This window comes from Carassius carassius, chromosome 22, assembly GCF_963082965.1.
Source record: "Carassius carassius chromosome 22, fCarCar2.1, whole genome shotgun sequence".
Lineage (NCBI taxonomy): Eukaryota > Metazoa > Chordata > Actinopteri > Cypriniformes > Cyprinidae > Carassius > Carassius carassius.
The window spans coordinates 3,972,363-3,985,901 of NC_081776.1; the positions used below are offsets into that span (position 1 = coordinate 3,972,363).

The following is a 13,539-nucleotide window of genomic DNA, read 5'->3' on the forward strand; positions in this document are numbered from 1 at the left end:
GCAGCGCGCTGACGCAGCCCTAGTTTGAGAGGGAAAATGTATCGCACGCGCTCCAAGTCTAACACCGGAATCGCTTTTAATACTTTCCTTTTCACTGTGCCACTGGAATATACTCAACTGAAAAGACATTATAGTAAAAACTGGTCGAGTATTGGTTGATTTTAGGCACGGAACTACTAATTTAAGCAAAATGCCACGGACCAAGAAAAGGAGCGGCAGAGGTAAGTAGGATGGAATATCTGGAAATGACCGGTTTTTTTTTTAGCGGCCTGAGGCGCGAAAAGGATTCTGGGGTTTGTAGTTCAGTACACATCGACCGCGTAATGAAATAGAAGGATGAGAACTACAACTCCCATCACTACGTGACCTGTATTGGTTGACAGCCAGGAGTGTCTTTCTTTTGACACAAACAAAAGAATAATGCACAATGTGAGTCATGGAAAGCAGAAAATGTACGTTGGAGTTTCTAAATGTGGTATTTTAGGGAACGTTGTTTAGTTTTATATACTAGGGTCTAATATAAAACGTCTGTCAGATTAATTAAATGTATCAAACGACCAAAGCTTAACATAGAATAAACTAAGATGGTTATCATCTAGTATAACAGGATTAATATCAAAACAACAATCAACTTTGATCATTTATGTTAAAATATTATGACTTAAGATTAATAAATGTTAAGATATTATATAAGATCGAATTTGTTATGTGAAATGTAATATTCTGTGTTAACTTTCAGCTGTCAATGTGTGTGTTTTAGGTTATTTCTGGCCATGTGGTCACATTAGCCACATTAGCCTGCTTATATAACACAGGCCTGTTTGGGACCAAATAGAGGATAGGAAGAAGGAACCAGGAACACGAAGTCCAATTTTTTTTCAACCGTAGATGTGCATAAATCAGCCTGTAGTGTGTTATTAAATGTTCTCATCCCATCTGCTCGCTGGATTTGCCCAGGCCTTCGAGAAGAAGAGACTTTGTGTACTGGCAGCCTGCTATTGTCCTCCACACTATCCCACATGTTGTTTTACTGTAACTCTGCTGTACTATTCTATAGCAAGACATGTTTACTTTTGTCTGAGAAAATCCCTAACAGTGGCAGTTTTGTTTGTCTTTTGACACTTTTTGCAGACGTCAGGCTAAATCATTATGTACACTCATTAAGAAATGCAATGGTTGTATAAGGTTATTCCCATGACCATCTTAAATTAGTTGGAAAACACACTTAAAAAAAAAAAATATTAAGGGATGCACTGAATTGATCAAAACTGATGGTAAAGGCATTTGTTTCAAAGGATTTCCATTTCAACTAAATGCTATTTTTTTCAACTTAAAATTCATCAGAAAAATATTAAGCAAAGCAAACAATTATTTATACATTTATTTTCCAGAAACGACCATCAAATCAGCATTTGAAAATTATTTCTGAAGGAAAAGTGACACTGAAAACCGTAACCGATCCAGATTCATGCTGAAATGCAGCTTTGCAGTGAAGTTTTTATGAAGTGATTTATAGTTCATCTGTTTTTGCAGGGGGACAACAGGGGAATGTCCAGCCGTTCAGTGATGAAGATGCATCTATTGAGACCCTCAGTCACTGCAGCAGCCTCAGTGAAAGAACCAGTGCAGCAGAGGAAGGTGGGTATTCGCAGGCTCTTGTTTTTGTTTTTTACACTACAGTGTAATGCAAAGGATGAATAAGCTCTTGTGTAGAGCTTTATCGGAGAAGAAAGCAACATTTATGATTAGCTCTCTTCCTATTTGACAGCTGGTGAAACTGAAGAAATGGCTCAGGAGGACTTCCAGTACAAACTGAAGGTGTACATTGACAGCACGGTGGATAAGAGGTTTGTGTTCATTTGGGTTTCTGAGCTAAACTGTGCTTGATTGTTCAGAATAATCAATTTCTGCTAAAACCTTAAGCCTGCAGCAGTCTGTAATATTGAAGTAATTATGCTCCCTTTCTAGTGCCAAGACCAGACAAGGTGCCCTTGATGGACTAAAGACTGCAATGGCAACCAAAATCCTCTACGAATTCATTTCCGAGAGAAGGATGACAATCACTGACAGCATTGAACGCTGCTTGAAGAAAGGTTGCCTTCATTTGAAATTTTGTATAGTTGGAATTAAAGGGGTGGTTCGGGATTTTTGACATCGGACCTCATTTTTAAGTCAGCCTGGTTGTTATTCATCAGTGGAGACATTTTTTTTTTTAAATTATCCAGTCTTTATATTTGGATAGATAGCCGATGCTAGGCTAGCGCGAGTCAATGGGTATATGTTAGCCAGCCATTAAAAACCGTTTTACCCGCTCCACAGTGCACCAAACGCAAATCAATTATAACACTAGACTATCGATGCAAATATCCGTTGATAGAATAATGTTAGAAATCAAACTTACCTTTCATCACATTGCATTAGTTATAATTTGTTCCCTGTAATCATAAGCCTTGTCGACAGCAGCAGCGGAGTGATATTGATTACCTAGGCCACCGAGTGAGCCGGTTAGCTGGATGTAACGACTGTAGTGCGCTTCTGTTCTGTGTTTACTTTTTGCCGCATTACTAACCGGAGCAAAGTAAAATTCCGCAGCGGCTGAGAAACTAGTTCCTTTAGGATCATTGAGATGAAAGGTAAGTTTGATTTCTAACATTATTCTCTCAACGGACATTTGCATCGATAGTCTAGTGTTTATAATTGATTTGCGTTTGGTGCACTGTGGAGTGGGTAAAACGGTTTTTAATGGCTGGCTAACATATACCCATTGACTCGCGCTAGGCTAGCATCGGCCAACTATCCAAATATAAGGACTGGATAATTAAAAAAAAAAATGTCTCCACTGATGAATAACAACCAGGCTGACCTAAAAATGAGGTCCGATGTCAAAAATCCCGAACCACCCCTTTAAGCTTCGCTTAAGATGTTGTCATGACATCAGTGCGGAAAGTTGAGTTGGATGTTTGCACTTTTAAACCAGGTAAAGGAGTGGAGCAGTGTGCTGCAGCCTCGCTTGCGTGTCTACTGTGCATCCAGCTGGGGTCTGGGATTGAGAGCGAAGAGGTTTTTAAGACTCTTAAACCCGTATTTAAGACCATCCTCAACGATGGAGCAGCTAATATTCAAGCCAGACAAGCTGTAAGCGGTCATGCTCCTCTACTGCGCCTTGAAGAATTAAAATGATTTTACAATCTTTAACAATCTGTTGATCTCGACTTTTTCTAGTGTGCTACAAGTCTAGGCCTCTGCACTCTTGTAGCAGAAGATGATATCATGGTAAGTTTGGCTATAAACCTTTTGTACTGTTTTTAACTTTCAAGTGGACGTCAGTCTTAAACCGTTGTTTTAGTTAAAAATGAAAGAGAGAAAATTATTGACATCAATGTAATTTCAAACCCATATATTGTAAAATTGTTTTATGTGGAATTTTTAACAGACTATATCTGCAGATTTTGTCAATACAATGGCCGTTCATTCAAATCGTGCTGGTTTATTACTCAAATCATTTTGAATATGAGTCAACCTTGAATCCATTTTAGGGTTTTTATCCAAAACAAACTTTTAAACCCCTTTATTAGCTTTTTGTATTGCTGTTTTATAGCATTTGAACTTGTTTCTTGCCATTGAAAATAGCCAAGGAACCTGGCATGGCATTAAAACACCAACCAACCATCATGAAAATCATCAGAGTAAAAACAGATCTTTGAATTTCCACTGAACTGGTTCTCAAATCTGATTGACTGATTCATTCATAGAGCGATTTAATGATCCAGTCAAAGTGGTTCCCAGGTTAACCGTAAGCATGCGTTGAGTAGTTCTTCCTTGCACTTAGACCTGTTGGTGCCTCCGAGGCTTTCAGACCTGATGTTTGTGTCACCTCCAGGATGTGTATGCCACTATGGAGTGTTTTGAGAGCCTCTTCACTCGTTCGTATGTCAGCGAAGATGGAAGCAGACCTTCTGTGAATCCTCAAACCACGCAGCTCCACACAAACGCTCTCCTGTCCTGGGCCCTGCTGCTTACCATCTGCACCGGCAGCCATATCAGAGTCATTGCACAAAAGTAAGTGTAGGAAAACACTGTTATTAGGCCATAGATCCTTGATGGTATTCACAAACTGATCTTGAAGGAGACGTTGGAACCTACAACTAAGGTACAACCTTCTCCTGTTTTCAGACATCTCGCTAAACTTCCACGTCTGCTGGAGAATGACAATGTCAACATGAGGATTGCTGCTGGGGAGACCATCGCCCTTCTGTTTGAGCTCATCAGAGATGTTGACCCTGTAAGTTGTTAGTATTTATAATAATACAATTCTACACATTTATTTAGCATTTTATTCAATCATATTATTAAAATATTTATTCAATGATTTCATGAATTTCATTATTTAAATGTAAACGCAAATTTTAAATAGTGTATTTGATAAAAGAATAGTATTAATGTATTTAATATTTTATTAATCAATAATTTATTTTAATATATTTTAAGTATTCTATTTAAAGTATTAAAATGTTTAGATATTTAATACAAATTAATTTTATGAAATGATTATGTAACCTTTTAAAAAATGATTGTATTAAAATGTATTAAAAATAGGATTAATAGTACAAAATAATATTAATAAAATAGATTTAATTGCTAAATATTTTAAAGTTTTAATATTATGAAATTTAATTAAATATTAAATATTCAATTTATTAAATTCATATGGTAACACTTTAGAATAAGGTTCCATTAATGTATTAACATGAACAAACAATGAACAATACATTTATTACTCTATTTATTTATCTTCGTTAATGTTAGTAAATTTAATAGTTATTCATTGTTAGTTCATGCTAATACACAGTGCATTAGCTAATGTGAACATGTACAACTTTTAATTTGAATAATGCATTAGTAAATGTTGAAATTAACAATAACTAGGATTAATAAATGCCTTTAGAAGGATTGTTCTTGTTTAGGTCATGTTAACTAAAGTAGTTAACTAACATTAACTAATGGAATCTTATTCTAAAGTGTTACCATATCAAGTGTATTACTTTTATTTTATATATTACTATTAAATAATATATTAATCTTTTTTAATATGGAATCATAATAAATTAATAAAATGCATTAAAGTGTTTAACTTTCAATAAAATGGTTTTAATAGCTTAGTGAATTACTTTGCAAATAACAATGTATTTTGTATAATTTTCAGTTTTAATTTGGAATGTTTATTTTAATAATTTTGTTTCTAATATAATATGATTTGTATCTTCACAGGAGTTTGATTATGATGGCTGGGAGCCGTTGTGTGAGCAGCTGAACGCTTTAGCCACCGACTGCAACAAACACAGAGCCAAGACTGATAAGAGGAAGCAAAGATCCGTCTTCAGAGATGTCCTTAAGGCCGTAGAGGTGAGATAGGATGTAAATAGTTGTCATAGTTGACAGACTCATCGGTGCTGCAGTTCAGACCCTGACCTCTCTTCTGTGTCTGGAACAGGAAGGGGATTTTCAGAGCGAGACAATCCGCTTCGCCACAGAGCGAATGGTCATTGACAGCTGGGTGAAGAAGAGGACTTATGACGCCTTCAGAGAGTTCGTTGGCTCTGGGATGAACTACCATCTACAGGTAAAGCTCTCAGATGTTGCGAATAGATTCAAAAAAGGGATCTTTGAAGTGATTATTGAGGTTTAATTTTCTGACCACAGGCAAACGAGTTCATAAGGAACGTGTTTGAACTGGGACCACCCATGTTGATCGATTCTGCTGCTCTGAAAGCCATGAAGAGCTCCAGACTGGAGAGGGTAGGAAAGCGGTTTATTTTCTATGTGTTTTTATTTTTTTATTTTATTTTTTATGATATTTTAGAAATTCTGAGTTTTGATTGTTGCGTAATTGTATGCTATTGTTCTTTCAGCACCTCTACAATGCAGCTGCGTTTAAAGCTCGTACCAAGGCCAGAAACAAGTTTCGGGACAAAAGAGTGGATGTTGGGGAGTTTTAAATTTTTGTAAAGCTCATTATATTTTTTCGTCTTTCATTTAACTCTTATGATTCTTTGCATTCCTAACATGGTCTCTTTTTATATATACATCTATGTTAAATTAATATTTGCGATCTATAAATTCACTCATTCTTTTGACTCTAACTTGAGTTTATATGTAAATGGTGTTGGGTTGGTAACATCAGATAATGTTTTCTGTTGTTTGTATAGTTGTAGGTCCTGTAATGTTATGAATTGCACAGTATTTATGAGTATTTTGTGTATAAGTGATGTCACGGTGGGCTGTACTGTAGTGACTAGGCTGTACATTAAAAAAATGTTGATGCCCCCTGTTCAAAAGTCCTTTTTTTTTTTTCAGTATCTCTCATAATTATGGATGACTCATTTTAATAAGATGAGAGGCCTTGAACTCTCAAAGAAATGGTTACATCAGACATCCTGAACCTCCTCTGCACTTCATGGAATCTGTTCGCTTGTTTGCTTCACAGTTGCCATGGACACAAATTCACTAAGCTGAAATAGCCATCTGATGTTTTGTAACAAAATCGTATGTCAGCATAATTATTGTATAAGGACACCTGTGTATCTCTCAGGTACTCTTTCCTATGGTTATAATAACTTTGTGATTATTAGACTATACCTAAAATAAATCTGGAATAGCATACAGTGTTAGCATATAGAAGAGTTTAAACAGTAAGAGTAGTATACACTGCATCTGAAATTAAATGATTTCCTAGACGTTATGGGAAAAATACGTCAAGAGATTTTTATTTTTATAGTTTCTCAATTATACTAAAATAACACTCATGCATACTGTGCACTTTATAGCCTACTGCCTGCCCATATACAGTACTATAATTGTTTTTAATGTGAAATGAAATTAATTACGCAATGACACATTTTTGTGTCATTGAGTGGCATCCAGTTATCAATTTTAAATTACTTCGCATTTGTAATCCAATTTTGTGTACTTGTCTTGAAATGGAAGTCAGTGCGAGCACAATACATTGAGATACTGTATTTAATTTGCAGATGCATTGCGTTGTAAAGCTACTGCACATTTTGTAATTGGTCATGTGGTTGAAAATTCACATATTACAGAATATACGTTTATTTTTCACAATAAAAAATTAAGTCACAAATGAGTGAATACACATTATTTCATATACAAATTCAAATATTACAATTAAATACACATTTTGTAGTTTAACCAATGTCAAAACTATTCAATAGAAGATTACAGTTATGATTCCTTTAATCATGTCTTGTTAATGTTTTTTTATTTTCACCTCAGTTCAACAGGGTCATGCATGTCAGCATAACCTAAATCAGCAAATAAAGCTGTGCGTCTGAGTGCATCTCATTCAGTAAACACACACAGCAGTATCTCTGAAGCAGCTGGTGGTGCAGAGCTCTGGGACGTTTCATAAATCAGACCTGATGACAGAATTCCTGACAGAACTCCTCCTCTCCAGTCTGCTTCTTGTTGCCACAGTCGTGACGGTTCAGACAGAGCGACATGAAAAATTTCATGTATAGATTAGAGTTATTTTGTCACAGAGTTGCACTGCACATGAAAATGCATCTTCACAGACTTTTGTGAATATATATTAAAAATAACATTTGTTTATATAATGTATTAATATATATAAATATAAATAATACATAATTTTATTCAATAAATGTATTAATTAATTTCTATATAGATATACTAAAAGTAGATATATTTGCAATATAAATCTGTAGTGTAAAATATTACATTTAGTCATTTTGCAGATGCTTTTATCCAAAGCGACTTACAATTAGGGGATGCATAAAGCTATACTTATTTATTTATTTATTATTTATTAAAACAAATCTCTGTTGTTGTAGATTGTGTAAACCTCGTGAACTCAAAATATATTCCTGGTTCGATCCGAATCAGTCATAATCGAAAAAAAATGACTCGGGGTTCACTGAGGGAATCATTTGTGAACTCACGGCTCAAACCGCCAACTCACGGGCAGGTGAGTGAATCATTTAACAAGAACCGGTTCTTGAGCTGTCATACATCCAGCAGAAACTTCCATCGTTTTTTAGCAACAACACTGAAGTGAGAGCTGGCGAATGTCCTCTCGCTGCTTCTAAAGATGGCTTTAATCAAATATATTAAATTGTCAGATAGCAGCAGGTTTTTTTAGGCATATTTGAAACCTCTAGTTAAATTTATGCGGAAACATCTGCGATAATGTTATGTTCATTAGCACAGAAGAACCTAGCATAACACTTTAAACAAATACACAACGGCTGTTTGTGTGTGTTTACTTATACTTAGTTTACTGATAGATAGATTTTTTTGTTTGTTTTCGGTTTATGTAAGCAGTTAACATTTATAATAATTTAACTAACTGTTTACACCGATATTAATGCTTGTGGTGCGTTATAAACAGAGCAATATGTGCACTATTTTTTATTCAACAGTTACCTGCAGGAGCTGAATCTTCCAGCAGATGGCAGCTGATCACTGTTGAGAATGTAAGTCCCTAAACTCATCGTCTTAATGAGGTTACGTCATTAATTATCCTACAAACACATTCACACTGCAACTTATTTCCATTAATATGTGTCAATTATTTCTACCTTTAGACAGATCAAATAATACTTGATGGAGCTTTTGTTTTAAAATCATTACCTCACTGATTTCACTAAAACAGGAGGCCCCAGTGTTTGAAACAACCCTAAACTGCAAAAAAAAAAAAACTTTATTATTATTTATCAAGAACTCTAGTGGTCTAATTAAGTGGTTTGCAACACCTTTATCCACATGCAGTTTTCCCTCTGTGATGGTTTAAATCAGAAACCATTGAATTTTCAATCACATAATTGAAAAATGGGTTTAATTAGGTTTAAATGTGCCGCCTTCATATCACGATCATGATAAATTGTGTATTAAATGTAATTTTGGAACTGGATATCAGTCGTGCCATCACATGCTGTTTTTTTTTTCAGCCAAGCTCAGATGTTAAGTGACTCCTCCAACATGTGACACATAAACACAGAACAGTCCTAAACACTCCCATGGTCGGCAGCCAGCCTCCAACAAAAACACATATGCGTTCTGTTCATTTTGGCCAAAAACCCACTGTCACGGTGGAAGCCGGTGCCACACGATCTCGTGATGGAGGCCAGTGATACATTCGGATGCTCACAGGGTCTGACAACTGTTTACTGGGCCGTGCCAAGCTGGGTAATGCTGGGGTTCATTGCAAGGCACCTGTTCACAAGCAGCACGAGCCAGAACCTTGGCACCAGAATAGCGTGCGCAGCGGGTTCGCCACTTTAGCTCCTCTATTCAAGCGCAGATCACTATATTAGATCGCTGCTAGAGCTCCATTCACACAGACCCACCCACATGAGGTTATTCAAGAGCGCTGATAACATAAAAGATGGATACAGTATTACAAGTGTGGCAATGCATATTACAAGATATTATAGATAGATCTGACCGTGCTGTAGCATATATTTCTAATTTACTGTATGTTGCATGAAAGGGATTATTTCATGCTTAAAAAAGATAAATACAAGCCTCTATGAATTATATACAACTATTATAAGACAATTGTATGTAATGTAAAGGAAATTGGTATTACTGTGTTTTTGTACCATGGTAGTACCATGATCGTTGAAAGTTGCAAAAAAACACAAATCACACTTACAAAAAGTATAACAAGTACAGAAACATACCATGGTCCTATTTGTAAATACCCTGCATTCATTTTAATTTGTAATTTTATTTTTTGATGGTGATTATGATGATGATAATGTGAGATAAAAAACATGGTACAGTATACCATTCAAAAGAATTTTTCATTAAATTATTTTATTTTATTCAACAAGGATGCATTGGGTTGATCAAAAGTCATAGTAAAGACATTAATAATGCTATTTCTATTTGAAATAAATGCTTCCTCAAAAATATTAAGCATGACAACTGTTTTCAACAGTGATTGTGATAAAAAAAATGTTTCTTGAGCAGCAAATCAGCATATTAAAATGATTTCTGGAGGATCATGTGACACTGAGTTAATGATAATGAAAATTCAGCTTTGTATCACAAGAATAAATAACACTTTAAATTACATTAACATATTTCACAATAGTACTGTTTTTACTGTATTTTTATTAAATAAATGCAGCCCTAGTGAGCAGAAAAGACTTCAAAAACATTTAAAAAATTTTACAGACCCCATACTTTTGAACAGCAGTGTATATGTCGACTGTAGTATTAGCATAGGACTTTTCCAAAAAGTGTCCCACATATGTACAGTCAGCAGATCAGTACATCAGTTCGCAATGTCAAAAAGTCTGGAAATCTGTGTGGGAAGACAAGCAACAAAATGTAGAGGACTGAACTTATTCAGTTAGTCCTGTTACAACAGATACAAAGCCATTTAGCTGAATTAAATGTAGGTTATGGGGCTGTGGGAGCAGATTTGAGTTCATCCGTGGTCAGTTAAATAAGAGCAATCAAGAGTAAATAGAACAGGGAATTATGGGAGAAAGGCAAGAGGACGGGAACTTCAACAGAGACACCCAGCTGGCTTCTGAGAGATCTCTCTGTGTGTGTGTTTACATGAATGCTTATATGAGTGCCTGTGTGTGTGTGTGCTCTTGTTTTTGTGACATTTTAGGACACAACTCTGTATAATGACATGGGTATGACACAGGTATTACAAGGAGAGAGTGACTTATGAGGTCATTTATAAGGTTCAAAACGCTTATAAATCATACAGAATGAGTTTTTTTGAGAAAGTAAAAATGCACAAAGTTTCCTGTGAGGGTTAGGGTTAGGTGTAGGGTTGGTGTGGGGCCATAGAATATACAGTTTGTACAGTATAAAAACCATTACGCCTATGGGATGTCCCCACTTTTCACAAAAACAAACATGTGTGTGTGTGTTATGGATGTGTGTGCCCACTATTAGCTGCTCAGTAGGATGATTAAAGCACACTTGCTCGTGCTCTGGGGGTTGTTGCCAGGGCTCTGAAGGAGAACGCGAGCTGATTGGTTCCCTCAAATGACTGAGGATTCCAAACTAGTCACATTAACTCAGCAAGCATCCCGACCTGAGAACACATCTTAGTCTACAACTCTTACAAAAATCCATAAAAATCGAAACCATGCTCCACGTTAATTGATTTCTTTGAAGGTTGCCTTTCATTTCAAAGAGATCATCAAGGCCAAAGTGGCATCATTTTGGAGACGACGCTTCATCTCAACGACTAGACAGAAGCCACTTAAAATGCACGCTGTGTTTTGCAGAGGTATAAAACCCAGAGACAGAGGATGATTTTAAGATCGGGATGAGCTGAGATTGAGAGAGAACTTCAAAGGCTTTAGGGATGATGGAAGGTCAAAGATACCGGCGTTCTGGATTAACATTTTCACTGCATCATTTTCTACTCTGTCGCCCTTTAAATATTCTAATATCACTGATAACCTCTTTACAACACCTCTCGGAAAAAACACGATTGCTCAGACAAAGGCAGCAATTACTGTCAGTCATGATTTCATGCATCCTTCGTCCGTTTTATTATGCACTAACACTTCAAAAGTATCCCGTCGTCAGCCTTTTACAGCTGTAGTAAATACGTTGGCGTTATTTATTGACAGGCTGAGTTTGTCTTTCAGGCCTGAACATTGCTTATGTGCTCGTGAAGCAGAGTTTAAAGTGAAAAGAGACAAAACTGCTACTGATATTCAAAATATGAAGGTGATTTTTTTATTTTATGGCTTATGTCCATTTTGTCAATTTTAATTAGACTGAAACTTTTCACTTTTTATTTTAAAAATAATCAAAATAATTGATCAATCAGAATGATTGACTTTTCTTTATTTTGACCAATAAAGTGCTTCATAGAATGAATTATAAATTACACACTTCTATCTACATGTTTGGAGACTATAAATTATTATTATTATTATTTTAAGAAATGAATAATTTTATTCAGCAATGATGCATTAAATTTATCAAAATTCATTCATTATTATCAAATCTATAAAAACTTATAAAACCTGTTTTCTATTTTAACATATTTAAAATGTTATGATGCAATTTCAAATTGATTAAAATAAATATTAAAATATATATTTTTAATTATATAATTAAATTAACTTCAATTTATATATACTGTAGTGTGTATATATAAGTGCTGTAAATCATTTAAAAAAACCTTTTTCTGAAATTAATCGTGATTCATCCCACCCAATAAAGTTTTTAAATATACTTTTGTATTGCAATAATTTCACTTTCAATATTCAAATTTATGTAGAAACAACATAAAGACAGTATATTTGTAGTATTTGTTAAATGGCATCTTTTTAATTACTGAAGGCGAGTATCACTGCTCACTATAAACATAGATAGATAGATAGATAGATAGATAGATAGATAGATAGATAGTAAATAAACTCAAAATGTCTTAACTGTAATTGCCGAATGGAAATGAAAATTTCCCATATTAATATTTTTTACTCTGATCACAGTTTTTTTTTTAAACAAATTATCATAAAGTTTTAAATACATCAAATTAAAATAAATAATCAAATGCCTGAATAAACACCTCCAAGAATCGAATCCAAGCATTGGCTGTTTTCTCTCTTGGTTTGAAGGGCTGCAGGCATTTAGCGTGTCCTTAGCAGCTCTCTGTACGCTTCACTGCAGCTATTGCATGTTTTCCCCTCTCAGCATGTCTGTGGCTTGCTCTTTCCCTCTCCTTATCTTTCCCCATCTAACTTCCTTTCCATGTACCATTCCACAAACAACCTTTTCAACTTGATTATTCCATCCGTGGAAATGCCACGTGAATTGTGAGCTGTGATATTTATAATAAAAACCTGTGCAACGACCAGCAGTTACACCTGCTCAAGACAACGGCCATGTCAGAAAACTTGTGTTTCTTCACACTTGATGGACAAGCAACTAATGAAAATCTAATAGATAATGCAAAAGGCTGGCACTGAAAACATAAAAATGGTAATCACATTTCAGTCAAATCCTGCCAGGCCATGCATATCAAATCAGCCCCACCTAACATCCAATCTAATGCTAATCAACCTTTTTCTTCCTTTTTCCCCTTTCATTTCATGGTTTGCATGTAAGTTGCATGAATACTTTTATGACAAACTACACCTTATACACACGACAATGTGTTTGCATGCATTTATGAGTGTGATGGCAGCATATTTTGATGATATTACTTCATTAAAGGACCTTTCTTGTGAGTGACGAGAAGCTCATTATCATCTAATAGCTTCTGGGAATAGTATCAGGGAGTCTAATTTGAGCTCTTTCATGATCAGGTACTGTAGAAAAATCTTCCACTGGTCCAAGTCAGATTCCATTCTGGACAAATGACTAATTCGAAATATATTGTGTAAATAGTAATGCCCAAAAAGAAAGGTCTACAATATGTTATTCTGCACTAATGTGATGCAAAAAACACAATGGAAAAAAGAAAGAAAGATAAATTAATAAATATGTACATAAAAGCACAAAACTATG

The 13,539-nt window shown here is 35.1% G+C and overlaps 1 protein-coding gene across 2 annotated transcripts; it reads left to right on the forward strand.

The window, feature by feature from the left end:
• On the forward strand, positions 1-6,319 carry LOC132098733 (interferon-related developmental regulator 1-like). 2 transcript variants are annotated; one of them, XM_059504878.1, is made up of 12 exons: positions 1-221; positions 1,534-1,638; positions 1,769-1,847; positions 1,969-2,093; positions 2,978-3,135; positions 3,223-3,273; positions 3,881-4,059; positions 4,174-4,282; positions 5,269-5,403; positions 5,492-5,620; positions 5,701-5,796; positions 5,910-6,319. In XM_059504878.1, the coding sequence occupies exons 1-12, from the start codon at positions 191-193 to the stop codon at positions 5,994-5,996; spliced, it is 1,284 nt and encodes a 427-aa protein (XP_059360861.1). In that variant the 5' UTR covers positions 1-190; the 3' UTR covers positions 5,997-6,319. The 2 variants fall into 2 exon arrangements, with proteins under 2 accessions (XP_059360861.1, XP_059360862.1); XM_059504879.1 differs by lacking the exon at positions 1-221 and adding an exon at positions 238-429.
• The last annotated feature ends 7,220 nt before the right edge of the window (positions 6,320-13,539 follow it).